Source organism: Sphaerodactylus townsendi, linkage group LG07 (assembly GCF_021028975.2).
Source record: "Sphaerodactylus townsendi isolate TG3544 linkage group LG07, MPM_Stown_v2.3, whole genome shotgun sequence".
Taxonomy (NCBI): domain Eukaryota; kingdom Metazoa; phylum Chordata; class Lepidosauria; order Squamata; family Sphaerodactylidae; genus Sphaerodactylus; species Sphaerodactylus townsendi.
Genome location: NC_059431.1, coordinates 77,319,306 through 77,347,157, shown reverse-complemented (window position 1 = coordinate 77,347,157; position 27,852 = coordinate 77,319,306). Strand labels below are relative to the sequence as shown.

General features: G+C 42.2%; 1 protein-coding gene across 2 annotated transcripts; it reads left to right on the top strand.

Annotated features, from left to right (window-relative positions):
* Positions 1 to 983: 983 nt before the first annotated feature.
* CFAP95 (cilia and flagella associated protein 95) lies at positions 984 to 25,420 on the top strand. 2 transcript variants are annotated; one of them, XM_048504051.1, is made up of 6 exons: positions 984 to 1,329; positions 1,646 to 1,754; positions 7,194 to 7,315; positions 8,013 to 8,081; positions 23,001 to 23,058; positions 25,138 to 25,420. In XM_048504051.1, exons 1-6 carry the CDS (start codon positions 1,232 to 1,234, stop codon positions 25,333 to 25,335), a joined length of 654 nt encoding a protein of 217 aa, XP_048360008.1. In that variant the 5' UTR covers positions 984 to 1,231; the 3' UTR covers positions 25,336 to 25,420. The 2 variants fall into 2 exon arrangements, with proteins under 2 accessions (XP_048360008.1, XP_048360009.1); XM_048504052.1 differs by lacking the exon at positions 8,013 to 8,081.
* The last annotated feature ends 2,432 nt before the right edge of the window (positions 25,421 to 27,852 follow it).

Genomic DNA, 27,852 nt, shown 5'->3' with positions numbered 1-27,852 from the left:
TGTGGATGGCTGGGCCACGCCGCGGGCTTCCCCTCTCGCCCGCCCCGTTAGGACGGGGTGAGCACTTTCCCAGCGGACAGCAAGGCCGAGTCGCCGGTTCATCCTTGCCCGCCCTGCAGGCAGCAGGGCAGGCGCACCAATTGCCCGTGCCGCAGGCTTCCTCTCTCGCCCACCCTGTTCGAGCGGGGCGGGCGCTTTCCCAGCGGCCGGCAAGGCCAAGCCGCTGGCCCCATCCTTACCCGCCCTGTAGGCAGCAGGGCGGGCGCATCCATACGCTTCTCAGAATGAGTGGAATAAAAGGTAAAAAAACCCAATATATACAGTGTTATCTTTATTTTAAATGTCAAAAATTATTTGCGGCTCCATGTGTTTTCTTTGCCCGTGGAAAACGGGTCCAAATGGCTCTTTGAGCGTTAAAGGTTCCCTACCTCTGTTATATACCAACAAAAACTGTTGAATCATACAGATAACAGAACCTCCTCTTACACTAGAGTTGGCAGTTCTATGTACAAGGTAATTTGAACCAGGGCTGACTAGATCTGCCTGTCTTTCTCGTTTAATAACAAACAGTTATATCTAAATGCATGAAGAGTGAGTGCCCTACGCCAGTGGATACGGTGGCACATTGACTTGTAAAGCCGAATTTCAGGTAGTCCTCAGATTCAGAACCTCTGGGTGTTTTTTTTAAATGAAAGGGAATATAGTTGTCTACGAGAAAGTACTGCAAAGGCGACCTACCCTTTCAAACTACCTACAAAAAAATGGTTTCACAGACGCTTTATTTAAAAAGCTGTTAACTCATGAGCTAAGTATACTATTGCATCTTGGGAAATGTAGTTTTATCGTGGCTTCATCGCCGCAAGGGTCGCAGTGGGCGCCCGGCAACAATAGCAACAAAAAATAGATCCGGCCATGGAGCGGAGTGATTCCTGAATTTTCGTGCCTTTGGGAAGCCTTTATGGTTACTGTGGAGATGAGTGAGTATCTCGAAGCATTCTTGCCTGATATGCTCTAGCTAGCTGTCAAGGAGAGTTTAGATCGTGAAGGGTTGGAAAGTGTAGAGGAGTAGTTTTATTAGTATTTACTGAGCTGGGAAGAGGGAGTTTGGAGCGTGTTGGCATGTGAAATAATGTAAACAGACGTGAGATATTGTCTGCTGCCGCCGCCTCTTACCTATGGATGTTTGCAGCTTAGTACCCAGGGAGTTGCGATAAAAAATAAACTTTTGAAAATGGAATTAGGTCCCCCAGATGTGATGCAGCGCAGGGGAGCGCTGACTTTGCGCTCCAACTTTGCCCACTATGGGAGACCCACCTTTGTGTACCTCTGGTAAGTAAAAGACGTCTCCTGGATGAAGACGGAAAACTGAGCCTGTACAATTTTTCCTTGCTCTAGTTTTCTCCTTGCAGTCCAAAATATAGCTGATGTTTCCATTTTGATTCCTTTAAAGCATATTTTGTGTCTTGCCATAGTCTCCTGACAAAATGTTTTACAAGTTGTATTTTGAAAAAGTTCACAGTACCCCCTAGAAATAGAACAATGATCATAGATGTTTTGTATGTTTTGGGGTGATACATGTGTCTTCTAGAAATGCCCAGAATGCCTTAATTTCAGCTACCTCCCTCCCTTTTTTTTTAACTTAAAGGCACCAAAACAGAGAGGCTGAACCAAAGGATTATGATATACATGAAATTCCTTCGGGGTCTAAAAATTTGTGTCGCTCTACCTATTGGAGACTTGGAACTATAAATGAGGTAAGAAACTCTTCTATCACTTTCATGTGACAGAAAACAGAAACCAAGTGGCATATATATAATACTAACAAAGTCTATTTCAGCATAAAGTTTTGTGAGTCAGACCTCACTTCTTTATATCCAAAATATGACATGAAAATTCCTTAGGAACATTTTGAAACCACAGTTACAGGGGGAATTGCAGGTGGGGTAGGGGAAAATAGGAGTTGTGGCACATATAGTTTTGTAGTAAATAATTCTCACTTGAGTCTATATGTAAGGACTGGAATGGACATTAGATACATTATCAATGTATCTAATTCTCAACGTTGACCCGTCTGTAGATATTTAAATTTGGAGACTGGAACCATGAACAGACAAGACAAACCCAAGAAAGCCCCAGGTTTTCAGGAAAAACATGAAATCTTAAAAGAATACATGGGGAAGGGGTTAACCCCCCAAATAACAGAAGCAACTCTTCTACCTTTAAGAAATAAACAGCAACTGGTATTTGGCATTGTGGAAATCACAATAATAGGCAATCACAATAATATTGCCAGCCTTCAAACCTTGGTTGCTGACAGTAAAATGCTAGGCCCTTTTCAGACCTGTTTTGGCTTTTGCCAGGGGACTCATGGCACTAGGCCTGGCTGCTTGCTCCTGTTCAACAACAGCCGTAACGTGAAAGCCAGTGTGGTGTAGTGATTGGGGTTTCATACTGGGATCTGGGAGAACCCATGTTTGAATCCACAGTCTGCTGCTTGACCTTGGGGCAGTAATATATTTCTCAGGCCAATCTACCTACAAAATTATTGTGAGGACAGAGGAGGGGAAAAGAGTGATGTAAGCTGCTTTAAGTACCCATCATAGAGAAAAGGGGTATAAATGAAGTAAATAAATATAATTGAACATGGGGGCAAATAACAGGTGGTTTACTGTATTGTCGAAAAGGTGGTTTGGTTGGTAGGTGGGAAGGAAAGAATGAAGCAGGGAATCGGGCGGTATAAAAGTCGAAATAATAAATAAATAAATAAATAAATAAGGTGAGGATATGGGGATTGCCAGAAGGAGCGAAAAATAAAAAGTGTGGGGATGCAGGATACGGAGGAAAGTGATGTATCCCATTCCAGCCCAGCATCTGGCATTGTGCAACTGAACCGTAGTTTTCCCAGATAGAGACTGCCTGTGGAAGGAAAGGAGGGGAAGCTGAAGATAGTGAGGCAGATAAAAGTAGGTAAGATGGTGGGTTGGAAGAAGAAAAGGAAGCAGGAAAAGGAGAGAGGCTATGGGGACTTTCAGAAAAGGGGGGAAGGAAATGAGGGAGGGACAAATGAGATCTTCTCAAGTCCTTGCAAGTCCTTCACTTGCAGTTACTTAACAATGGGATGGGTTTTAGCCTCTCATAGGATGCAGTTGGACAGAGGTAAACTAAAAATCTTCAAATAAATTACTTCCAGAAGTTAAAAGAAAACATCTCCATTCTTATAGCAAAGAAAGTAAAGACTGGTATCTCATGTGCTACTTAGACTCATTCAAAGGGCGTGTACTTGGCAAATGAGATGTTTAAACTTACTTTCACTCCAAACCATGCACACCTTCTGAGAGTCTCAGCCTACCTAGAGCTTGTTCATAATCTTTCATTAGACTATCTCTGTGGTGAAAAAATTACAGCCAATCTAGTACTTGTTTACTGAGCAGCAAATTTCCTTTATGTTCTGTGGAACAAATGTCAGCAAATATATATACAATTGCAGTTTTCAGTTTCTGTAGGCTAACAAAGAAATTTCACAGCATTGTTTTTTGGTTATCCTAGCCAGCAATTTGAATTTCAGTTATCTTTGTCTTGTCCTTATGTAAGTTTATTTTTTTCCTGTTGTGTAAAGTATTTATGAAAATATGGTACTGAAATGTATGAAAATAAATAAATGTATGAATATATTCTCTGTCTTCTCTTACTTGCTTCATATGTCTGATGAAGCAAGCACTAATGTCATCTGACTGAAATCTTCACAATATCCGAGTGAGTTAGTGTTCAAGATGCCATAGGGCCTCTTGTAAATACGTTACAATTTGTATTGATAAAATAATATATTCCCTTTTTATTTTCCCCCCTAGCTACTGAGTTTAAAATCCATACAAGAACTAACTTTGCAATCATGTTCTTGGGTTGCTGTTATAATTACTGTTTAAAAAAGCCACAAGGGTATTCTTATTATGTATCTTACAACCTACTCTTCCCCTGAAGACCTCAGAGTTGCTTACCTGTGGTTCCCAGTGTCTTTTTTCCCATCCAGGCTGCTTATAGAAATTATCTGCTTAGATATGCATGTGTTACCTTACATGTATTCTGTTTCATTAGAGCACTATTTTAATAAGCAAACAATATGATTGTCTAGAATATCAAAACCATATCAGCATTCTTCTCATGTAACTGTTTGAGATTATATAGAAGTTCGATCTGACTGCTGTTGGACCAACAAATTATTCAGCTTTGGGAAAAATATAAAACCTACATACATTTATATAAACCATCCCTGCACAATGTGCTTTCTGATGAGCACATTTGGGAGTGAGTTATAAATACATAAAAAGCAAAGAATGAGATTGCTTTTGGATAAGGGTATTAAGAAAGCAGGAGTAAATGCTAGCTCGTTTTTCCAGAACCATCAATTGGATAGAACACTGTTAGTGTACTTTATGGTTTAGAAGAAATTTAATTAAAGGCTTGTGTGCAACATTTAGCCTTGGTTTTGATTTTCAATCTCAAAGGTGAATTATGGAATGTTTGCCTTGAGCAGACAGCTCTTTATTCTATACTTAATTTGATTTACAACTTGCTGCCCAAGAATTTGATTTTGTAGCAGACACAATAGGGGATAGTAGAATAAAATTTAAAGGACCTCTTTTCTGCTAGCTGGTTTGACTAGAAATGCTTGCAGATGCATGTACTACAGAACTCAGACACATCCAGTTTCAGGTGAGTTCATGGTGTGTGCAGAAAAGTTTGTTTACAAATTATTATGTTTATTTCTTTTTGAATTGTCTCTAATCCAACTAAAACTAGTTCCTGTGGAGGTAAACATACAGTTCTTTGCCTCAAAATTTTTAAAAATGATCCTTGGGGATCTTAAAAACTAACAGATTTATTAGTGGATAGCCTTTCATTGACCAGAGCTCACTTTATCAAATAAATAATTTGGCACACTAATGCCAAATCGTTAGATGAGAAGACTTATGAAAGTGGGGATAAAAAGTCAAGGGATTCAAGAAATATAGGTTGTGACATTTCTCTGTAAAACTCAAATATATTCAAAATGAGCACCTTGACCATTCTAAGACGTAGCAAGCGATGACAAGCTTTCTGGAATTATGACTAGTCCCTGTAATGGCTGACAAATGGTGGCTCTTTAGTCAGATCCTAGGAAAAAATGTCTTGATAAATTCAGCCAATTTTCTTGGAGACTCATTTGAAGACTTTTAAAAAAAAGTTTTTCTCCTTTCTGGGAAGAAATGCTCTCCAACTGGTTTCTGAATGTTTTCTTTCTTTATATTTGCTGTGTGTGTGTGCATTTTGTCAACAACAGATGGCCATTGTCAACAAATGGTTGCATATCATGTTGAAGTATAAACAGGTGGATCGCTTATATTAGATTCTGTATATCACCAGTTATTCTGGTATATCTCCTGCTTATGCTGGCAGGATACTTCAGGATACTTCAGTGTAGGATTTAGTTGCCATCCTAGATAACAGCAGAAATGGTGCTTCAGATGGCACATTTTGTTAGTTGTTTTTTAAACAGGGTATCACATTGGTCAAATTGTTCTTACAAACATTATTAGCTTGATGGGATCCTAGCCTAGAAAATCATTAATTTTACAATTGCTAAGTTAAAAAAAATAGTACTAATAGTATTATTTTTTTTAAAAAAATGTATAGCATTCAGGTTAACAGTTTTGACTGGGTAGTGGAGAGTACTCAGAATGTTCACAAAATTCAACAAGATGTCCAGGTTCAACAGAGATTAACGTTCACGTAAAAGATATTTCAATTCTTCTCCTTCTGGCAATACTTAAACAAGCTGCTTTTACCTAGATTTACTCACTGTACAGCTATCAAAGCCAAAGCAGTGCTGTTCCTTCCAACTTCTAGATGCCTTTATAAATATATCACACTTCCGGAGCTCTCTGGACTTTCTCCTTTAAATCTGATCAAAGGCAGACCTGCAGCTCAAAGGAGAAACTCTTCAGTGGCTGCTATGAGACTGTCCATGCAGATGCTCCACCCACAACAAATCTGGACAGGGATGGAGCTAAGTCCTGCATCTCCCACTCCCCTCCCCCCATTTATCCTTTTAATGGGCTTTTCTCTTCCCAACTAAGGCATGGTATAGCTACTGCATCTCATCTGGGAAGAGGGAAATAAGTGTTTGCTAGGCCATGGGGTGGGGGAATGGTACAAACCTCTTCAGTTGGGAGGATCAGGTGATGGAGACAGGGACAGCAGTGAGCAGTACAAGGATGGGCATGCTGATTCTTATATTCTCATATCAGCAAAGAGATAATATGCTACGCTTGCTCTCATCAGCAGATTCCATTCATGCTGTCAGGGCTTTAAGGCAGTGGTGGGATCCAAAAAATTTAGTAACAGGTTCCCATCGTGGTGGGATTCAAACTGTGGCGTAGTGCCAATGGGGCTGGGCGGGGCACAACAGGGGCGTGGCCGGGCATTCCGGGGGTGGGGCATTCCTGGGCAGGGCTGTGGCAAGGATGCAGCTGCTGCGCCGGTCCTTGGGTGGGAAATGAATGCACGCAGGCGCAGGCTGCCACGCACGCCGGTGCACCTCCTGCTAGACTGCTTCAAGTTCTGCGCGCTACTGCTGAGAGGAGGGGCGTAACTAAGGCAAAAATCACGTGGCAAAATCACCAATTAGTAACTCCCTCTCGGCACACACAAATAATTAGTAACCTACTATCGGGAACCTGTGAGAACCTGCTGGATCCCACCTCTGTTTTAAGGTCCAGGGCTTCTGGAAAACCCCATTGCCACCAGCCCCTTCCCAAACACCTCCTCGGCCATCTGCTTACCCTCCCATCCAGGTCCATTGGCAGCAGGCAAATAGTAAAGCACCAAACCTGCTTTCTGGATACACCACTGACCTCAGTTTAGTAGGGTGGGAAAGCTGTAGTGGTTAGTTTAGTGGCAAAGCGTTGGAGTGGTTAGTGTAAGAGCTGTGAGGATAGAGTGGGGTAGGGCTGAGAATGGCAGAGAAAAGAGGCCAGAGAAAGATAATAGGAAAGCAGAGAGCTTCTCTTTAAAAAAAAACTCCTTACAAATGCAAATTAATGGGCCTGGAGCTAGTTTTTAAAACGTTATTAAAGGAAATAAATAATTGTACATTGCACAGCTGACTGCTATTATATCTGTAAACTTTGTTCCCTCCCCCAAAATACTTATTTTAGAAATGGAAAACCACATATCAAGATTATATGTCACAGCCCTTTAGACTTAAAGAATTTAAGGAATTAAACATTAAGAAGCCCCTGTTGGATGAAGATAATTTTGAAGATGCAGTTATTAGCAGGTATTTATGAATGCTTTTGAATCTATATCCAGCATTCAAATATTAATGGTGCTTTATAGCGAGAATACCTTATTCCTTCCCTTATTTTTTAATATGTTTCACTACTCATGCTCAATAATATTGAATGTGATTATTGTTATTTAATACCAAGAATTCCTACACTAGTTCCAAAATATTTGTGGTAGAGATGACAATTTACCCAACGAGTATAGGATAGAAATTGGAAAGAATAAATGGCATCTTCCAGTAAATGTTGACTCTGTTAGTTAAGTTAAAGTTGTACAAGGCCTCTGAGCTTTTGAGATGGAAGATTGTATTCTATACTGTAGATGTTTGTCAGAATGAGATAACTTTGCTCGTTGCTAAGCAGCAAAGTTAGAAATGAATACATTTCTGAACCACTTCAGCACACTCCAACCAGCAGAGAGCAGTGGTGGCCATTTGTAGAAATAGTATGCTAGTAGTGATGTCAACGGTGACAAAATGAAGCAACTGCTATAAAATGAAAATACTATGAAGATGAACACTTTTGCTTCTAAATGTACATTTGTGATTGATTTAATGATTCGTGATGTTTTTTGCATGGCTAGTAATAAGAGTTAGGTTAATTATTTTTAAAATGTTACTAAAGTCGGAGTTGAACTTCAATGGTCTTGGTTTGTTGCTAATAGTCTGAATACGGTCTCTTTATTTGCAGGGAGACAGGGCTTCCTGACACAGGTGCTGGATCAATATTGCCACGTTACTCTCCAGATCATTTTACAATGTTAGTATTCACGGAAGTAGAAAAAGTCTGATTGGTGATTACACCAGTGTTTTATTTATTTATATTATTTATCAGTGGTGGATTTAGATAAAGAGAGAGGCCCTAGTGCTATTCCACTGGAGAGACCCCTCCCAGTTCCCCACCCTCACAACTAAAGGAAGATGGAAGAGTGTTTTAAGCAAAACGGAGTAAAGCCAAGGATGATGATGGGTATTTAAAACCTAGCAGTTCACAATTCCTCCTCTAAAGGACATAAGATGCTACTGTTAAATACCATAGTGAATGGGAAAAAAATGTTAAAATTGACATTGTGAAAAGCTTTTGCTATAACCAAATTTTGTAAACATTTTGTGGAATAAGCTGGAATTTTTAGGAAGATAAAATGGTAAGTCTACTGTTATACTCTTAAGAAAGGCCTATGACAGTGTCAAAAATATACACCTTGACCAGAGGCCCCCTAGTTTTTGAGGTCCTAAACTTCATCTTACCAAGCCTAGAGGTAACACATTGTTTATAGTCCCCCTTTCTCACAGGGACTCAAGGCAAATTACACATAGTGAGTCAGTATAATCAACAAAATGGGACATTCAATAACTAATGCATTAAGATATTAGAAGTCTGAAACCACCAGAAAGAAACAGAAGCATAGCATGAGTATTGACTTGACACATTAACAGTACATACATTATCTAATAGAATCCTACTTTCAATATGCTTTACACAGCAGTATAGACTACAAGTCCCAATAATTTATGCAAGCAAGTCTGCAAACCATTTTGTGCAGTACAGCCTTATTGTGTGAGTAATGTACCATCAAGTTGCAGCTGACTTATGATAGCCCAGTTGGGTTTTCAAGGCAAGGGAATATCAGAAGAGATTTGCCATTGCCTTCCTCTGCATAGTGTCCTTGGCATCCTTGGTGGTTTCCCATCCAAATGCTAACTGGGTACACCATAAATCAGCTGATACGTGATCAAATGTTCCACCTATTTTAGTACAGTTGTATTTCTCTCATTCTTTCATTTGTACATGTTGATGGGTTGCCTGGTGGGAGATGACCCAGCAAACTACATCTGGAACAAGATCGCTGACCCCATTCCATTGCCAGTCACTGAATAGATATCCCTTTGTTTTGAAATTGCAAGAAAACTTGGGGGGAGCAGGTTTTGGGTGTTGACTGGAGGCAGCATTTAAGAGCTTGAGGCAGCTGGGCCAAGGAGTATTCTCACATTGCTTGGTGGGTAACTAGATGATAAGGAAAAGAAAACAGAAGCGTGGTGGTGTTTAATTTTCTTGCCTCTGTAAGATGTTGCTCTGAACCTTGATTCAAGAATTCTTTTTTGATTTCTAAAAATTAATTACAGAGCAGGGAATAAAACAATCCAAAAAGAAAAGAGAGCAAAAAAAAAAGGACCTTGTCTTGGTTGCAGTTCTAAACACTGAGAGCCAACATATTTTTACAAATAATGTTCTATAAAATCATAAAATACCCAACAGATTTTACAGCTTGTGATAGAGGGACCTGATTCAAGAATTCTGGATTCGCTACTTAGCCCTGCCATGATTGTCTCATAGGATCAGCAGCAATAACAATTAATAAAAAATTGAAACAGTATCAGTTCATTATCTGTGCTTTGAATGGAATTTAAACCACGCAGGGCAAAGTAAGTCTCATTATTATAGTGAAGCAAACGAAAGTAGACCTGTAGTTCAGATGGCAATGTAATAGTGACAACAGGAACTAAAAAAGAGTTTGCAATTTAAAGGAGGACATTTGACTTCCTATTACACATGGAGAAAGCGTGACTGAGGTGAAACGGATTATTATGACCCTTCCTTATAATGTAACATGTGTATTCCCAGTACAAATCAACCAGTAGCAAACTGTATAGGTACACATAGTGGCTCATTCTCAAAAATTAAGAATCTGCAATTGTTTTATTCAGAAATATCTATATATATAAAAAGCTAACAGTGTTTTTGATGATGATAGTATAACTCAGTAACTGCTGGGCCAATTCCTCTGAAAATTCCCAGCCACCATAGTCAGCCAGGTGAGAGTGTTTTTAGATGTTCACATACCTGAAATTTCACACCTGGCCCAGATAAAATGCCTTTTTTCTGGCACTCCATGATGAAGGACATGCAGCTGCCTGTGTGTAACTGTCAGCCTTAGAATGTTCATGCTGCTTAGAATGTTCGCTCAGATGGCCAGATATAAGCAGTGGAAACAGCACATAGGCAGTAACTGGAATGGAAGTGAAACACATACACACACATACACACGAGGGAGAGGGAAGGGAGGGAGGGGTGGCATGTAAGGGAAGAGAGGGAGGGAGAGGAAAGGGACGGAGGGGGAGGCATGTAAGGGAAGAGAAGTGAGAGAGGGGAGAGAGTGAGGGGTGGCATGCAAGGGAGGGGAGGCAGGGGGCCCAGCATCTTGATATGACCCACCCACCCTAGCGGAGGAAAAGGGAAGGGAAGGAGGGGGGGGTGGCATGCAAAGGAAGAGAAGGGAGGGAGGGAAGAGAGTGAGGGGAGACATGCAAGGGACGGGAGGGAGGGACCAGGCACAATAGATTCCCTGAATACTGCGGTTACAGTTAAGAAAACCAGGCACGCATTACTCAGGAGTAAGCTTGGCACAGCAACCGTTACGTACTTTGAATGGCTGTGTCGCGCCTCAGAAGCGACACCCATTGCCACCAACCAAACTTACTCCCAGGTAAAGGATCATGACCAGCCAGCCTAGATGTGTGGGAGGTGTGCCTTTCCATTCCCCCCCTACCAAGGAATGAGGGCACACACATCACTGACATCGCCCAGTATCAGGCTGCATGTTTGCATGAGCATGTACTGATGGCCTCTGCAATTGATTTGCTGCTACTGTTCCTTTCCCATTTCACCACAATAAGCCACAGCAACGTGTGGCCAGGCCCCGCTAGTATTATATAGAATTAAATATATCATGGCCAGACATATGACTGCCTCTTCACAACAAATAGTTACCCCAGTAGTTATCCCAGTCTAAGGCCATTCATTTCAGTGGGCTTAGAATGGAGTAATTCTGCTTAAGATTGCACTGTAAAGCAGGCTGTGAGGTCTAGATGGTTAACAAAAATTGTATGAGTAAAGGAAGTAGGGGAATTAATTACCTTGCTGCATTCTGACGTTTTAGGAATTTTTCTCCTAGTTCTACTTTAATATTGGAAGTGAACCAAGGTGGAAGAAAGTCCTAAAAGCAATGAAGTAACTGTAAGATGAAGCAGGAAGGACAGAGTTCCTTTTTCATGCATGGTCTCTGTTTTTGTTAAAAAAATAGATCTACTACCACTGTAAACAAGTGGTTTCATGTATAAATGCCTGCAAATCTCTTCATCATGTCTGTGTTGGCTTTTATGACAGATCTTTCTGCAAACCTAAAAAAGGCCCCAAGTTTGCAAAAAAGTGAAATTTAAACAAACAAACATTGTTTTTTTTAATCCCAAAAAAGATAAATGGAATGCCTGTAGCTTTAAGAAACTATTCCTTCAGTGTGTAATGTTAGGAGCAAGATCCACCAGACCATGGCCACATCCTGGAAAACCCACCACAACCAGTTGAATCCGGCTGTGATCATTGCTAGGCAACCCATAGATTCCTGGCCTGGATCTGCCAGTTAAAGGTGGAGGGCAGGTCCCTTTCCAGGTCTATTTTGGCCTTTTAGAGAGGATTGGTTGGAACCAGGCTTGACTAGGGTTGCCAACTCCAGGGTTGTAAATTTCTGGAGGTTTTGTAGTGAAGTCTGAGAAGGACAGGGTTTAAAGAGAGAAGAGGTCTCAGCAGGCCATTTTCTCTATGGAGATAGATTTCTGTTGTCTGGAGTTCAGTTGTAATTCTGAGACATCTCTAGATCCCACTTGGAGGTTGGCGACCTTTGGGTGACTTGATACCGCTTGACTTGCATGAATCAAACAGGCTTGGATGCTTGCTATTCCTCAGCAGCAGCAACTCTATGAAAGCCAGCATGGTGTAGTGGTTAGAGCATCCGAGTAGAGTCTGGGAGACCCAGGTTCAAATTCCCATCTTACTATGGAAGCTCACTGGATGATTTTGGACCAGTCACATACTTTCAACCTACCCTACCGTGGCTGGCCCCTTCATCCTAACTGTTTGTGGTAGGTTTGAGCAGCTTCCTAATTACACTTGGCAGGTTTTCCCACCTTTTCTAATGACTGAGCTGTTTTGATGTAGTGCAGGAGATGTTTAAAGTGCATCTGCTCAGCCTTAGACACTCCAGAAAGGTGAAGGGAACAGGTTTTTCCCTTATGGCAAACCTCTCTTTTCAAGGTACCAGAGAACTGAGGCAAGTTCATCAAATTCAAGTAAAAACAGGAAATATTTCAAATGGATGGAAATTAGGCAAGAGATAACTATATACGGATACCAGTTTTGGCGCAGGGACAGTTCTTAAGTTAGACTTTTTATATTTCCCCAGTTTCTCAGATGTTATGAGAGGTTCTTAAAGATGGTTCAGTTAGATGTTACTGGCTGATGGATTCATGTTGACTTTGGGTTCTAACAGGTACCCTTTCACACAATATTCATACAGTCTTCACACTGTTAGCTATTCTAAATCTTATTCTAAATCTCCCTCCAGAGGTAACTTTAGCAGAACATACTTATGCCAGATTGGGAATCCACCTGTGTGTATAATTCCTGTACTAATTGGATTAGGAATTCTTCACCCAGAAGACATGTTCCCTCCCCTTTTATTTATGGTCACCTGTGATAAGTCTCACTGCTATTCCACCTTTAGCTTTTACCACTAAATAAAATGTTCAGTTTTCTCCTGTCTGTGTATTATCAGCTTTCAGCTCACACTGAACTCAGTATATTTCAAACCAGATCCACCCCCTGACTGAAATTTCCTCAGAATAGATGTTTAACTCATGCATTTTAAAGGACTTGGTGTTAACTCGCAAGAATCCAGATTCAAAAGCTTATAACATTTTCCTCTCAAAGAGATACTCACCCTTTCTGAGTCAGCTGGTTGCTCCACCAATCAGGGCTCTTTCCCACTCCTAGGAAGTCCCCCTCCCCCCACTATGTTGTGATAGCACCTTGTTCCACTGGCTGGCTTGCACTTTTTAAATATTTACTATGCAGTCCATCACACCTACCTCATAGGGTTCTTGTGAGGATAAAAAAGGGGGAAAGGAGAATAATGTAAACTTCTTTGGTCTCCACTGTGGAGAAAGGTAGGGTAAAACTGAAGTAAATAAATAAGAAATATAGCTGAAGAAGGGAGGCACATAAAAGGTAGGTTGGTGAATGGCTGAGAAGGAGAGAATGTGGCAGGGTGAGGGGAGAGGATATGGGGATTGCGATGGGGGAAGGGAATAATATGAGGGGAAGAGGGGAAAGTGAGGGGCTACCCCACAAGTTCTTGAGGGTTCCCTACCATGCAACTGGTATTTGCCCAGTGGCCAGCACCACACAGCTGGGCCACAGTGTTCTTAGGCAGAGGCTGCTGGCAGGGGGAGGGATAGGAAAAACTTAAAGACAGAGAAGCAGATAAATGTAGGCTGGGTGTTAGGTAGGAAGGAAAGAAGAAAACATGGAGAGGCTATGGAGGCTTTCAGGAAAGGGAAAGAAGAAATAATGGAGAAGGGGAAAATGAGGTGTATCCCGCAAATCTTTGCAGGTTCCCCCCTTTTAAAAAAATTATGCTGTAATTCTGAAATGTATGTATACTGTATAAAGCTTGTCCTCCTCCTTAATGTTGGGGAAGTGCCCAGAACTGATACCACTGTCATTCCAGTGTTTCCCTTATCCTACACTGACCTTACATAGCTGCCAAATATCAAATTAGGAATTGCTGTGAAATGTTCTTGCGAAGGCAACAGTGCTAAAATTGTAATTTGTATACTGTGTTCAATGTGCATTTTTATGAACTCAAATTTAACTTTTGCCTAATAAAGGGAACTGAATTGAACTACTATGTGACTTGAGTTCATTTTAAATGACAATGGATTTTTAGAGCTTGTTTTCAAGAAAATGCCATTTTTTCTCTAGCAGGTGTAAGTGATTTCATTCAGAGATCAATTAAGTTTCTTGTTAGCTTTTAGTTTAGACTAGTGGAATCGTGCCTGAGATAGCTCAGGAGTCCCATAATTCCCATCAAAGCTCTCTGGTCAGCATGGCCAATTGGCCATTGCTGGTAGGGGGCTGATGGGAATTCAGTAAGTCCCTGGAACATCTGAGAGCCAAGAGGTTCCCTACCTCCTGGAAAGTTTGAGACCATCTGCAACCTGCAGGCTCCAGATTAAAACGAGGGTTCATGGACTACAATTCCCATCAGCCCCTGCCAGCATAGCTAATTGGCCATGCTGGCAGGGGATGATGGGAATTGTAGTTCACGAACATCTGGAGAGCCGCAGGTTGCAGACCCCTGGCCTAAACTTTTAAGTATACCCAAGGGTGGAAATATCAGTAACTTGTTTTGCTTTGATTTTTTTTTACTACGTTGAATAAAAACATAGCACTGTTAACCTTATTGGAGTTTTGTGCAGTTTACGTACCAAAATATATACTTTAAAAATTATTTCTGCAGCATTATGATTGAGATTTAAGAGAAGATGGCTAACTGTAAACTTTAAAAGAGGCTTTGAAATGCAAAACAGTGAAGTAAATGATCCTAAGTAGAAAGCTAGTGGAGCAGTAAATAAAATCCAAGTAAAAGCCACTTTTAAAAAAATCAACTGATTGGCAGTTAACTAGAGCAATGAGATATGTGAGATCATGAAATGGATTATTTCTAGTATGACAATTTAAGTTATGGTTGGTTTTAATATGATCTGCATGTAACCTACCAAATCATTACCTTAGTTGATATATGTTAATATAATAAAATGCTCAACATTGTGAAAGAAGTATAATTCCATACGGTTTCAGAATTTGCTGTGTTGAATGTGTGCTTTTTGTTAATATATAAGAGGCAATATATAAACAGTTTGTTCAATGGAGTGAAAAGGAGTGTTTTAAACTATGCAGGAAAATAAATGCAAGTTTTAAGTATTCGAAGAAGAATATGCTGTCAAGTTACAATGGACTCATGGCCACCCCAACTGTGGAGTGTTCAAAGCAATAGAAACAGAGGTGGTTTGGCCTTGTGTTCCTCCATGTAGCCATTCCACTCTCCCATCCAGGTAGCGACTGTAGGTGACTCTGATTAGCTCCCAGAGCCTTAAAAATCTCAGGTCCAACTTGGTGATTCAGGCTTCTATAAAGGTTTAGTTAAAGATAAGCATATTTACACTGTTGTCTTAAGCAAAGTTACACCCTTCTAACACCACTGACTTCAGTGGTCCAAGAATGTGTAACTCTGATTATGATCACAATGCATTATTAAGGTGTGTTGGTTTCAGTAGAACAATTAAGTATGTACCTTACCTAACTTTGTTCCACTGATATCAGTGGGACTGAGAAGAGTTTACTTAGTTGGATCATAACCAATATTTTTGTTGCAGTATTTTGACACACCCTTATATGTCTGAAAAAAGACCTGCAAAGAGAGTGCTAGAGATATTTATGTACAAGGTTTGTTGGAGTTCTTGCTTCCTTGTAACTTATATGCTTTGGTATGAATTTTAAAATAACAACCAGTAAATGAGGTCTTTGTTCCATTCCTGAAAGTCCTTTCCACTTGCAGTAGGCACATCCCCTTGTGCACAGAGGCAGAGCTACCAGGGGAGGGGCGCGTGCAAGATTGCACCAGGAAAGCACGCTTTTCGGGGTGGTGCAAGCAATCCTCCCTCTCAAGTGGGTTCTCTCCTGCCCCCCCCCCCCCTTACCTTAGTTTAGCCTGAAAGTGAAGGCTGGAAAAGTGGCCTGTTCATTTGAGGCTGAGAACAGCTTGGTGGGAACTAAACTTCCCAGGAGACCTTGCGAGCCCCAAGGGCTTCTGGGAAGTGTAGTTCCCACCAGCCTGTTTTCAGCCTCAAGTGAATGCTTTTCCCAGTCTGCACTATAAGGCTGAACTAAAGTGTGTGTGTGTGTGTGTGTGTGTGTGTGTAAAATGCAGAGCACGCACTGGGCGCAGTATGGCCCAGCTACGCCTCTGCTTGTGCAAGACCCTCTACTTTGATGGCACTGCATGGTCCATGGAAGCATAGTATCGGGGGGGGGGGGGGCTACCCTAGTTCCTACAGTCTAACCCCGTTGGTTTGCACTGTTAGAATCCAACCCTGAACTTGTAAGCTAAACAGCGTCAGCCTTGGTTAATATTTGGATGGGGGGGGGGGGGGGGAAAAAGGTAAAGAGATTATTTACCTTGGAGGCATTTTCCAGCCTTTTTGCAGGTGCAGAGCGCACTCCTCCATAACAGTCTATCTCAAGGACATGTTCCCAGGCAGTCATTATTGGAATTCATACTTCAGCTGAGAATTTTACTTGGGAGGGAGTCAGTTTGCACATTCCCTGAAAGTTTCCATGAAGACAGCCCTATAATTGGTTGAGGGGGGTCAGCATATTAGGGCTGGCTTTATCTATAAGAGTAGCTAATTAGAAGAATAGTCTCTCCCCTTTCCCCTTCATACTGCTAGACAGACACTTATATTAAGCTCTGGAAATTTTTAAGGATCAAGAACCAACTGTATTAAGGACTTCAGTACCTCATCAGCAAGTTATTTTTGTTATTTTATATCCATCCTGCCACCACACACACACACACACACACACACACACACACACACCCCCACCCCCACCCCCACCACCACCACCACCACCACCACCACCCCCACCCCCTCCTCCTCCTCGTCCTCCTCCTCTCTTGGTCAAGGCCTTCTGTCATTACCAAATTCGCAACAAGTGTCAAATGCTTGGCTTGATCTGATAAACTGTTTGCTGCACAAAATGCCAGGGGAGAGATTTAACAAAATTAATTTCCCAGTAATGTTAAACACATAAGTGGACAAGAAGCCTAATCTCTATGTTCACATTGTTTTGGCCTTTTCTTTCCATTGTGGAATTGTACTCACTTTTATTTATTATTGCCCTGAAACACAAGCCTAAGAATGGATCAGAACAGCTGAGAAGGAAAAGAAACAGCAAACTGAGAAATGGATGGGGTTACAGAATGTATCAGTGTGTAATCTAACCAGGTCCCATAAACTTTATATTTATTGTCTTCTGTCCCACCAACTCCTCCTAAAAACGATATTTGTGTAGACAGAGGGAGTTGTGCTTATTTTTGTCGTATGTGCCATATTCAGATTCATAGTGAGTATATTTTGATCTTGAAATATGTGTTTGAGGAGAGCTGAACTTCTTCTGCCCAACAAGAAGTGTTTCTGTGTTGACCCTGGAGCAAAACCAGAACTGAGACAGGCTGGGAGCAAGGCAGCGAGTTAAAGTCAGTGGTGTAGTGCTGTGGGGGACGTGACGTGCTGGTGTGGGGGTGTGGTGGGGCATTCCGGGGGTATTCCGGGGCCGGGGTGGGTAGGGGTGGGGCGGGGCGCAGGGCACACCTGTATCCCGGGTGCAGTCTCCCCTCACACTGGCCCTGGTTAAAGTGCAGGGAGGTTGGGGGGGATCACAAAATTGGAGTTTTCCTCACCTTAACATATTTTTTCAGGTAAAAATAATTCCTGTCCTCTGCTTTGTATGTGATGGGGCACATAAATGTAGATTCCTTTTCATATCAGCCTGCAAAAGTACTGCCCCAGAGATAGCTAATGTATTCCTACATGATGTGACTACTTGTCAGAGGCGAATTCTGCACAGCACAAATAAAACATTTTCAGGATAGGAAAAAAGTTTTTTTGAAGAAATTCTGCAAAGCCCCCTCCCCCCAATTTTTAGAAAACATTTTATTTTTGCTCAAAATGGCTTATTCCAAAAATGCTAAACCAGCAACTCCCCACCCCACCCCACCAAGATGTTTTCACCCCTTTTCCCCTTGCCTGTGAGAGGAAGGAAGCATTTTATTTTTCCCACCTGAATTAGAGGTTTTACTTTGCTTTCTCCCACTTGCCATTTTTTGCCACTTCAGTGTGATTTTTCCTGCTGTCAGCCCAAGGACGTAGGTAAGGGGGGGTTCTCGGGTTCAACCCCCCCCATTTATGTGCGAAGCTCCGCCCCCCGTTTGTGGGTTTTAAAAACATTTTAGTGTATTTTCGAGTTTTGGCCTGCAGGGGGCGCATTGTTTAGGCTAGCAGCACCAAACTTTCAGGGATTGTTTGGAGGACTCTCCTGATGATACTACCCAGGTTTGGTGAGGTTTGTTTCAGGGGGTCCAAAGTTATGGACTCTCAAAGGTGGTGCCCCCATCCTCCATTGTGTCCAATGGGAGCTAATAGAAGATGGGGGCTTTTGAGGGTCCATAACTTTGGACCCTGAAGCAAACTTCACCAAACCTGAACCTCCCAGGTTTGGACCCTGAAGCAAACTTCACCAGACCTGGGAGGTATCATCAGGAGAGTCTCTTACTGATACCACCCAGGTTTTGTGAAGTTTGGTCCAGGGGATCCAAAGCTATGGACTCCCAAAGGGGGTGCCTCCCATCCTCCATTGTTTCCAATGGGAGCTAACTTTGGACACCCTGAAGCAAACTTCACCAAACCTGGGTGGTATCATTAGGAGAGTCTCCTAAAGATACCCTGAAAGTTTGGTGCTTCTAGCTTAACAATTGCACCCCTGATAGCAGGCACCTCCCAAATTTCCCTAGATTCTCCTCTTAAATTCACCCCTTCAGCATGGATTTAAAGGGAGAATCTGAGGTCCTCAGTTTAGAAGAAGAAGAGGAGTTTGGATTTACATTCCCCCCTTTCTCTCCTGTAGGGGACTCAAAGGAGTTTACAATCTCCTTGCCCTTCCCCCCTCACAACAAACACCCTGTGAGGTGGTTGGGGCTGAGAGAGCTCCGAAAAGCTGTGACTAGCCCAAGGTCACCCAGCTGGCGTGTGTGGGAGTGCACAGGCTAATCTGAATTCCCCAGATAAACCTCCACAGCTCAAGCAGCAGAGCAGGGAATCAAACCCGGTTCCTCCAGATTAGAATGCACCTGCTCTTAACCACTATGCCACATTGTAAGTGAAGCTGTTTCAGGGTGGGGGATAATCCACCCCAAAACAGCATCACTTTCAATGTTGTTTAATTGGAGACCCCAGATTCTCCCTTTAAGGTGGATTTAAAAGGAGAATTTGGCATCATCATCATTGAAAGTGATGCTGTTTGGGGGTGGATTCCAGCATCACAGCGGCTGCCGGGGGGGGGGGGTTCAGATTTTGCACCGGACTCCATTTTCCCTCTATGCTTCTAGCCAGAGGGGAGGGCAGAAGGAACTGCCAGGTGCCAGCTGGGAGCCCAGCTGGTGGGGGCAGGGGAGTCTGCCGTCCCCAGCCTCGGAGAGCTGCTTTTATAAGCGCTAGAATGGGGGCGGGGCTTGGGGAGGCGTGGCCATACCCTAGGGGCAGGTGGGGTGTGGCCCCCCAACCCCCCCCCCATAAAAATCTATACCTACGTCCCTATGGGCAAGGAGCAGCAGTGGCGTAGGAGGTTAAGAGCTCGTGTATCTAATCTGGAGGAACCGGGTTTGATTCCCAGCTCTGCCGCCTGAGCTGTGGAGGCTTATCTGGGGAATTCAGATTAGCCTGTACACTCCCACACACGCCAGCTGGGTGACCTTGGGCTTGTCACAGCTCTTCTGAGCTCTCTCAGCCCCCCCCCCCCCATTGGCGGCCACTGTGATGCTGGAATCCACCCCCAAACAGCTTCACTTTCAGTGATGTTTAAACTAGGGATCCCAGATTCTCCTTTTAAATCCACCTTAAAGGAACAATCTGGGGTCCCCAGTTAAAACAACATTGAAAGTGATGCTGTTTTGGGGTGGATTATCCCCCACCCTGAAACAGCATCACTTTCAATGTTCAAACTGGGGACTTCAGATTCTCCCTTTAAATCCATGCCGAAGGGGTGGATTTAAAAGGAGAATCTGGGGAAAATTTGGGGGGTGCCTGCTGTCAGGGGCGCAATTGTTAAGCTAGCAGCACCAAACTTTCAGGGTATCTTTGGGAGACTCTCCTGATGATACCACCCAGGTTTGGTGAAGTTTGGTTCAGGGGGTCCAAAGTTATGGACCCTCAAAGGTGTAGCCCCTATCTTCTATTAGTTCCCATTGGAAACAATGGGGGATGGGGCACCCCCTTTGGGAATGCATAACTTTGGACCCCCTGAATTAAACCTCACCAATCTTGGGTGGTATCATCAGGAGAGTCTCCCAAAAAATCCCTGAAATTTTGGTGCTGCTAGCCTAAAAACTGCGCCCTTGCAGGCCAAAAACAAAAAAACATTTAAAAATACAAAAATGCACAAATGGGGGGCAGAACTTTGGACATGTAATGGGGGGTTAAACCCGAGAACCCCCCCCCCTTACCTATGTCCTTGGTACAGCAATGTGTGGTTTGTCTTTTTTATTTTCAGTGAGGTATCTTTGAAGCTACAAAGACTTGATACGAAAATAAGCATGGATTCTCATATCAAGTCTTTGTGGCTTTGAAAATACCTCCCTGAAATTTTTAAAAAGCAGACAAACAACACATTGCCATAATGGGCAAGGAAAACTGAGTTGATAAATGTAATTTAATCACTAAAAAGGCAAGCAGCAGTGATGCCAGCTGAGGAAAACCTCCCTGGGGAACTTCAGCACATGGCTGGCGACAGAAAATGGCGTTCAGGTGAAAAAAAATCAGTTCTCAAACTCTTTATTTGTCTGTGCTATCTGGACAAAAAAATGAGCAAATGCTTTTTAAAAAATGTCCCCAAGACATCCTATTATGTTGTGTGAAAAGTACCAGAGATGTTCTCCCAATTCTGGTTGCTGGATCTATCTCTGGGTTTAAAGGGTTGCTTTCCATTTTACTTTCACCACTATTGGTATTAATGATGCTTTCTGATCACGTTGCAAAGATCTTGTGTGCTTGTAAGACAGTGATGGTGAACCTTTTTGAGACTGAGTGCCCAAATTGCAACCCAAACCCCACTTATTTATTGCAAAGTGCCATCCCAGCAATTTAACCCAAATGGTGAGGTTTTAGTTTAGAAAAAAACGGTTGGCTCCCTCTTTCTCTGCCCCACACGCTCGAGCAGGGGCCAGCCTGCTCTAGCCTCCCACAAGGCCCGTGCACACTGCTGTGTGCCCCTCTAGCATCTCTGCCTCCTCTGCGCCCCCCCCCCTCGGGCAGCAGCCACCTGGAGCACAGGCACCAGGCCTGCCAGCTGAGTCCTCCCTGCTCACTGTGGTGTGTGCACATCGTGCTCAGTGGCCCAGGCCAGCCTAGATGTGTGTGCATGCGGGGGGGGGGGGTGATTTTCCGTCCCCCACATGACGAACTCTGTGTGCGCGTGTCCACAGAGAGGGCTCCAAGTGCCACCTCTGGCACCCGTGCCATAGGTTCGCCATCACTGTTGTAAGATCTCCCATGAAATATTCTTTTATTTTTCAAAAGGTTTGACCGCTGAGGGCTGCTGAAAGCTATACCTGCTTCTTTGCTTTTATATACACTGTTGTCAGTGGTGAATGCATGTTGAAGATAACATGATTTTTGGATGTGGATGACTGCTAGGATGATCTTATATCACTCTAAGTTTCTTGTCCCAGATCAACTGATCTCCTCTTGCATATATAGGCAGTAACATTTTTGGTTCATTCAAGGGACTTGTGGGGTGACGAGCACAGTTTGCCACCATTTAAGAGATTTGTAGTAGTAAGTCCTAGTTGCTAGGGTTACCTTATCACTTTAAAGAGTTGGATAGCAGTGAAAGAATGCTTAATAACATCAGCTTCTGTTTTATTGCTCTTTCTTGCTCTAAATTATTCCTTTCCCTATCTTTCTCTCCTGCTGGCTGTTGAGAGCTTTTTTCAGCAAGTATATCAAAAGGGTAATAAAAATACTATTGGAACACTAGGACCTACTCTTGTGTTACCTCTGAGCTCTTGAAGTGACCAGAGTCTCTAGACTGGGGTCTGAAAACTCTGGTTTACATCTCATTATGTTGCTGCAGCTGGCCAGTATGTCTGGAGGATTTTCTTTCTTCCTGCCATGTAGGTCCCCAATATTTGGGCAATTGTTTATGTTGGCACAAAAAGTAGGACTTTTCATAAATGTTTATCATCCTCTCTCAGCAATATGGGGATATTACAATTGTGTTAATGTCAATTATTGTACTGCAGTTTTGAAGACCTCACAGTCAAAACAGCTTTTGTATAATGAAAAATGTTAATAGTTTGGGTGTAGATATGCACAATTATTATTATTGTACATTATTTCATTTTAAATTATTATTTTAAAAGCATACAGAATGGAAGCTCTTTATTGAATATTGTTTACCACGTAGCAATAAAAGTTAATTTAGAGTGTTGGTATAAAAATGTCATATTTTATACCTGTTGCTTAAAGTGTGGACCTTGGGCATAATTACTAAATTTTCTTAAGCCAGAAAAATAATGGAACAGAATCCAAACCTCAATTATTCATAAGGGCCTTTGGAAATTGATCAGCTGTGGTAGGGCTGATAATTTGAATCTGCTATTGGTTTTAATGTTTTAATGGGTATGGGGTTTTTTTTGTATATCTGGAAACTGCTTTGAGTGTATGACAGCTAAGTGATATCAATATTTTAGATAAACCAAAGGTTGCTGAAAATTAGCATTCTGATTGAAGGGCTAAGTCAAGAAATAACAATTTCTGTAAAATGTAATACCATTTCAAACTGTTGTGTGAACAATTTTAGAAAATAGTGTTCCCAGTTTCGTTGGCCAGGTAGCTGTCTTGCTTGTTGAACATTTAATTATAATTTTCAGATTATATTTCAGTAAATTCTCAGATGTTGGTCAGATTAAAAAAGAATAAAATTAGTTGTGCTGTATATGTCTTTCAGGTTTCTTGACACAATTTATCAAAGAGACTACGTTGCACCATATGACTATACTACATATGTAAGTGTATGGGAATACAAAGGGGCTTTCCTGCACTGTTTGCTTATGACCGATATGGTGTAGCAGTGGCTACACAGAGGTGCTTTCAGGTAGCCTCCACCAAGCAATTGTTCCATGCAAACTGAATGTAAGACATCCAATTTTTAGTTATTGCTTAGCAACACATTTTGACAGTGGCTTGAAACCTGCACTTTCTTCTGCTTCTCAGTGTGGTTCTGTAGTGCACAGTGCATTCTTTCTCACCAGGCGCTTTCTTCTTTATTATGGCTGTACTGTGCAATTAGAAAGAATTGGAGCTAAGCCCTTGGGAAAAGTTGTAGCAACATGATTCCCATCTTTGAAAGGTTTGAAATATAAACATATAATTCAGATATTTGACAGAAAAAAAGTCACAGTATTTGAACCTGCACTTATTGTAGGGCAATCGAGAGATCTCTTTGTGTGCATGGTATGCTATAAAATTATGAGTATGTGTGAAATGCAGCAAAATGGACTATGCAAATGAGGAAGGAAAATGTACTGAAGCATAATGCTTTATCTGGGTTCCTTACTCTATGCACCGGAGATTTCAGCAGAATGAGAATCAGTGCCAGATATTTTTGTTATCTATAGCAGCCCATAAAAGAAAGCATTTACACAAGTGCATGTCTACTGCCCTTTCTGTCAATAGCACATGTGGAATTCTATTTCTAAAATATGCAGTTTTCTTTTTCTACAATGATAGTAAAAAGGTAAAGATAGTCCCCCGTGCAAGCACAGGGGCATTACTGATTCATGGGGTGGTGTCACTTTAGGGTGTTTACTGGGCAATCTGTGTTTAAAAGGTGGTTTGCCATTTCCTTCTCCAGTCCAACCTCAGAAGGACGTGTTGGGAAAATGCTGCAGCTAACCTTCCTGTTTCAGTAATTTAAAAGTTTGTGAACATTTTGTGACAACACATAATTTGAGCCAATGGTTTATTTAACTATTTACTTCATTTATGCCCTGATGTTTGACCTACTGGGAATCAAAAGTAATTTACCTTATTTTTTTCTCTTCCATTTTATCCTCTCAACAACCCCATTAGGTAAGTTAGGTGACAGAGTGTGTGTGACTGACCCAAGGTCGCTAGCAAGCTCCCATGTTAGATTGGGAATTTGAACCTTGATCTTCCTAATCCTAGTCTGAAACTAGTTACTATATCAGCCTCCCCCACTTGCAGTGGAATTAAAAACACGGAGGGAGAAACCTTTCAAAAAGCTTGAGAAATCTTGCAGAGAAGCGGCATGTGAAAGTTCTGCGAATGGGGGGGCAGTGATTCCCTTCACATGCAAGGAGTTCAGACGGGGGTGGTTGGAGTACCGCAATTTCCTTGCACATGCAGGGGTTTTAGGGGGGGGGGGGTGAGGGCGCCAATTCCCAGCACCTGTTTTGTGCAGAGTCAACTAAAGTGGTGAAAGTGAGTGTGGGAATGGGGGTGGGGAGATTCATAGAAGACATTGCCGAAAACCTTGTGGTGCAAGTGGAGAAGAGCCAGGGAGCAGTGCGAAGTCAACAGCAGGGTAAAGAGCGCTGCGGCAGCTGCGCCCCCTGATATAGCCCGGGGCATTTTTACTGTGTAAAACAGCCTCTATCTCTCAAGTTTTCATCAGTGAGTCCATCAATCAGGGGATGAGATGCAGCTGGCCACCCTTTCTACTGTGCCTGGTACCACCTATAAGTCCCTCTCCTTCCAGTTTTTAAGAGACCTTAACAAGGTCATCAAAGAGAAGGAAGGCAGCAACTGGGAAATAAAGGTATCTATTCTCCCCTTGTCCTGGATACAGGCAGCTGAGAATTCCTTGCCCCGGGGCATTTTGCAGTAAGCTTTAATTACTATTCATATTAGATTCTGTGCATGGGAAGAGGCTGAAACACTCGCCCAAGACTGGAAATGCTGGAGAGCACTTGTTGCCCAATATGCTAGATGGATTTGATGATGAGGTGGAGGAGGAGGAGGAGGAAGAGGAGGAGATTCTGATTCCTATGACCCACTTGGGAGGGGTATCAAGGCGAAAAGAGGGGAAGAGAAAATATAAATACATGTGTTTCTTTCCGCAGGTTACTGCTCACTTAGGAGGATATTCTGTGATTCACAGAAAATGTCATTCTCAGTTTACTGATACAGCAGACTACAGAAGACATGGTATCAACACATGGCAGGATGAGAGTGGAATATACGCCAATTCAGATCTCAGGCAAAAAGTTCTTCCTGCAACTAGCCCAATATTGTCAAATGTGAATGAAGATACTTATTAAGTGCTCATTACTTACATGAAATGTATCTGTATATCTTGGTGAGGTTTTTGTGAAATTCATCTGCTAAATAAATAAGTCTCAAGCATTTCAGTAATTAGAATCTTTGGTTCTATTACAAATCTTTCTGCATTGTCATAAATATGTGTGCTCAAAGGACATTCGGATTTGGTTCACAATGTCAAACGATTCTTGGTATTACAAAATTGAGCCTCAAGACTGGTACTCTGTCCTGTCCCCACTCTTCCCCTCCTACACGCCTCTTTTACAGGAATGCAAACCAGCAATTTATAACATACCTTGTATCGAAGCTAGAATTGGAAACCAAGGCTTGCAAAAGGTAAAGTTTCTTATTTAAGACGCCTGAGACATGTTTTAAATAAAAGCTTCTAGCAATTACGTTTCAGCACTTTACCTCCTGCACTACTTTTCCTCTGTATCTACTGCAAATCTGCCATATCAGGATTGCAATCTATATTGCAATAATAGCACTTCCTAAATGCCAAGTCATCTGAGCTCTGGACCAGTCTCTGTGCACCATGTTCTATAAAACTCTGGCCTGGAGTTTGTCCAAGCAGTTTATCTTTTGAGTGGAGAGATTGCCTAGCCTGACTGCTGCTCACTTTTGAGGATTCTGCTTGCATCCTTGGGCTTGTCCTTTGTTTGACTTAACTATACCTCAGCATTTGGCCCTCTTGTTTATCACTTTGGATCGCACCCCTGCTCGGTTTCCCTTATTTGCCTGGCATTGGTATCAGTGGGTTGGTAGTGTCAAGGTCCCAGAATATAGCTGTCAGAGCCTGATGTGCACTAAGTCTTGACATCAACTCACAAGATCTGTGTTGCATTCTTGGTAGGATTTTACAAGCAGGCTTCATTCAATCAAGCAAGAGTTAACTGCTGAAGTCCCATATCTAGAATCACATGAGTTTCTGGAAAGATCTCTCTCCTTCACCAATAGAGGAGAAGCAGACACAGGGTGATTCCCCATGGGGGAAATAGTGTAAGATGGCCCCCATAGGTGTCCCGGGACAATGGAGAATTCCCCATGGCTCCTGTGTCAAATTCGGCTCAGGTCCGACCCTACGATACCCCCCTTATCCAGGGATTTTCAGAAACCACCAGGAAGGTACATCTTTTCTGGCAATCTTGTTATGAGCCCAGTATTGTGGGGAATCATTTTCCCGCCCTTAGTCTCCATATGTGCTGTCAGCCAATCTCAGCACAGTGGCCTGGCCATGCACAGAACAGTAGACTCAGGGCGAGCAGGAATGCACCATAAAACAAAGATCTCATCATTATTTCCTACCAAATAGACTCCATTTGTGTTCAACATTTGCTTTACCATTTAAACAACTTCTTTGCATGAAACAATAATCTTTTACGCTCCTAAAGGTTATTAGGAGGAGGCTCTTACAAAAAGCAACACTTCTCTACTGCAGCTCAGAATTCTTCTTCTGAGTAAGAAACAGCTTTGAAATTAATTTGACACATTGCTTCTTGGCCTGATATGTTAGCTTCACCTTTGACAGTCAGCAGAGTACCAAGGATATTTGCTTGACCATGCTGCTGATCAGAGACATGTCTAGGATGCAGTTCTAGACAAATGTAAAGTGCCTCTCGTTCCACAGAATAAAGCAATCCGAGCACCAGGCAAAGGAGAAATACATGCCTGTGCACACAGACAATCAGACATACTACCAAGCATCTATGGGTCTGTGCTCTGAGATATGGGTCAGATTTCTTTTTTAAAATGGTGGTGTGTCTCAATATTTTCTGGAAACCCTGTCTCTTGATCCCAACCAGGTGTGTGTATGAATCAAAGTAGCAGCATCAACATATCTTTTTCCACCTTGCCCTTTCTGTAGCCCATTCCTAGATTTCGTGGCCTGATAATTAGGAGAGGGGGTCAGAAGTTCGTCTGCCATTGAAAATGTTTTTCTACTATTTACCGTATATACTCGCATATAAGTCGACCCGCATATAAGTCGAGGCACCTAATTTTACCACAAAAAACTGGGAAAACTTATTGACTCGCGTATAAGTCGAGGGTGGGAAATGCAGCAGCTGCTGGTAAATTTCAAAAATAAAAATAGATGCCAATAAAATTACATCAATTGAGGCATCAGTAAATTAAATGTTTTTGAATATTTATTTCAAAGAAAAACAGTAAACTGGCTCTGTAAGTGGAAAAGAGGGTCAACAAGAACAATATGGTATCAACAATAACTTTAAAAGTACAAAAAGCTTAGCTCAACCAGCAACCAAGCTAAAACACAAGAGTTAAAATCCTCCAAAACTGGATTCCTCCTCATCATCTGTATGTCCAAATGTAACCCAACTTAGATTTTAAGAGGGATATTATCAGAAATGGAAAATCTACTGTTAGCTTCCATTGTAAACACTGGGGGATGGGGCATCCCCTTTGGGGGTCAATAACTTTGGATCCCCTGACCCAAACTTCACCAAACCTGGCTGGTATCATAAAGAGACTCTCCTGATGAGACCAGCCAGGTTTGG

Bases quoted from the DNA above. Each gene is read 5' to 3' on its own strand.
- CFAP95 (XM_048504051.1), top strand. From the start codon at position 1,232: ATGGAATTAGGTCCCCCAGATGTGATGCAGCGCAGGGGAGCGCTGACT. The intron at 8,082-23,000 runs GTTAGTATTCAC...TATGTCTTTCAG, and splicing joins TCTCCAGATCATTTTACAAT to GTTTCTTGACACAATTTATC. The intron at 23,059-25,137 runs GTAAGTGTATGG...TTCTTTCCGCAG, and splicing joins CATATGACTATACTACATAT to GTTACTGCTCACTTAGGAGG.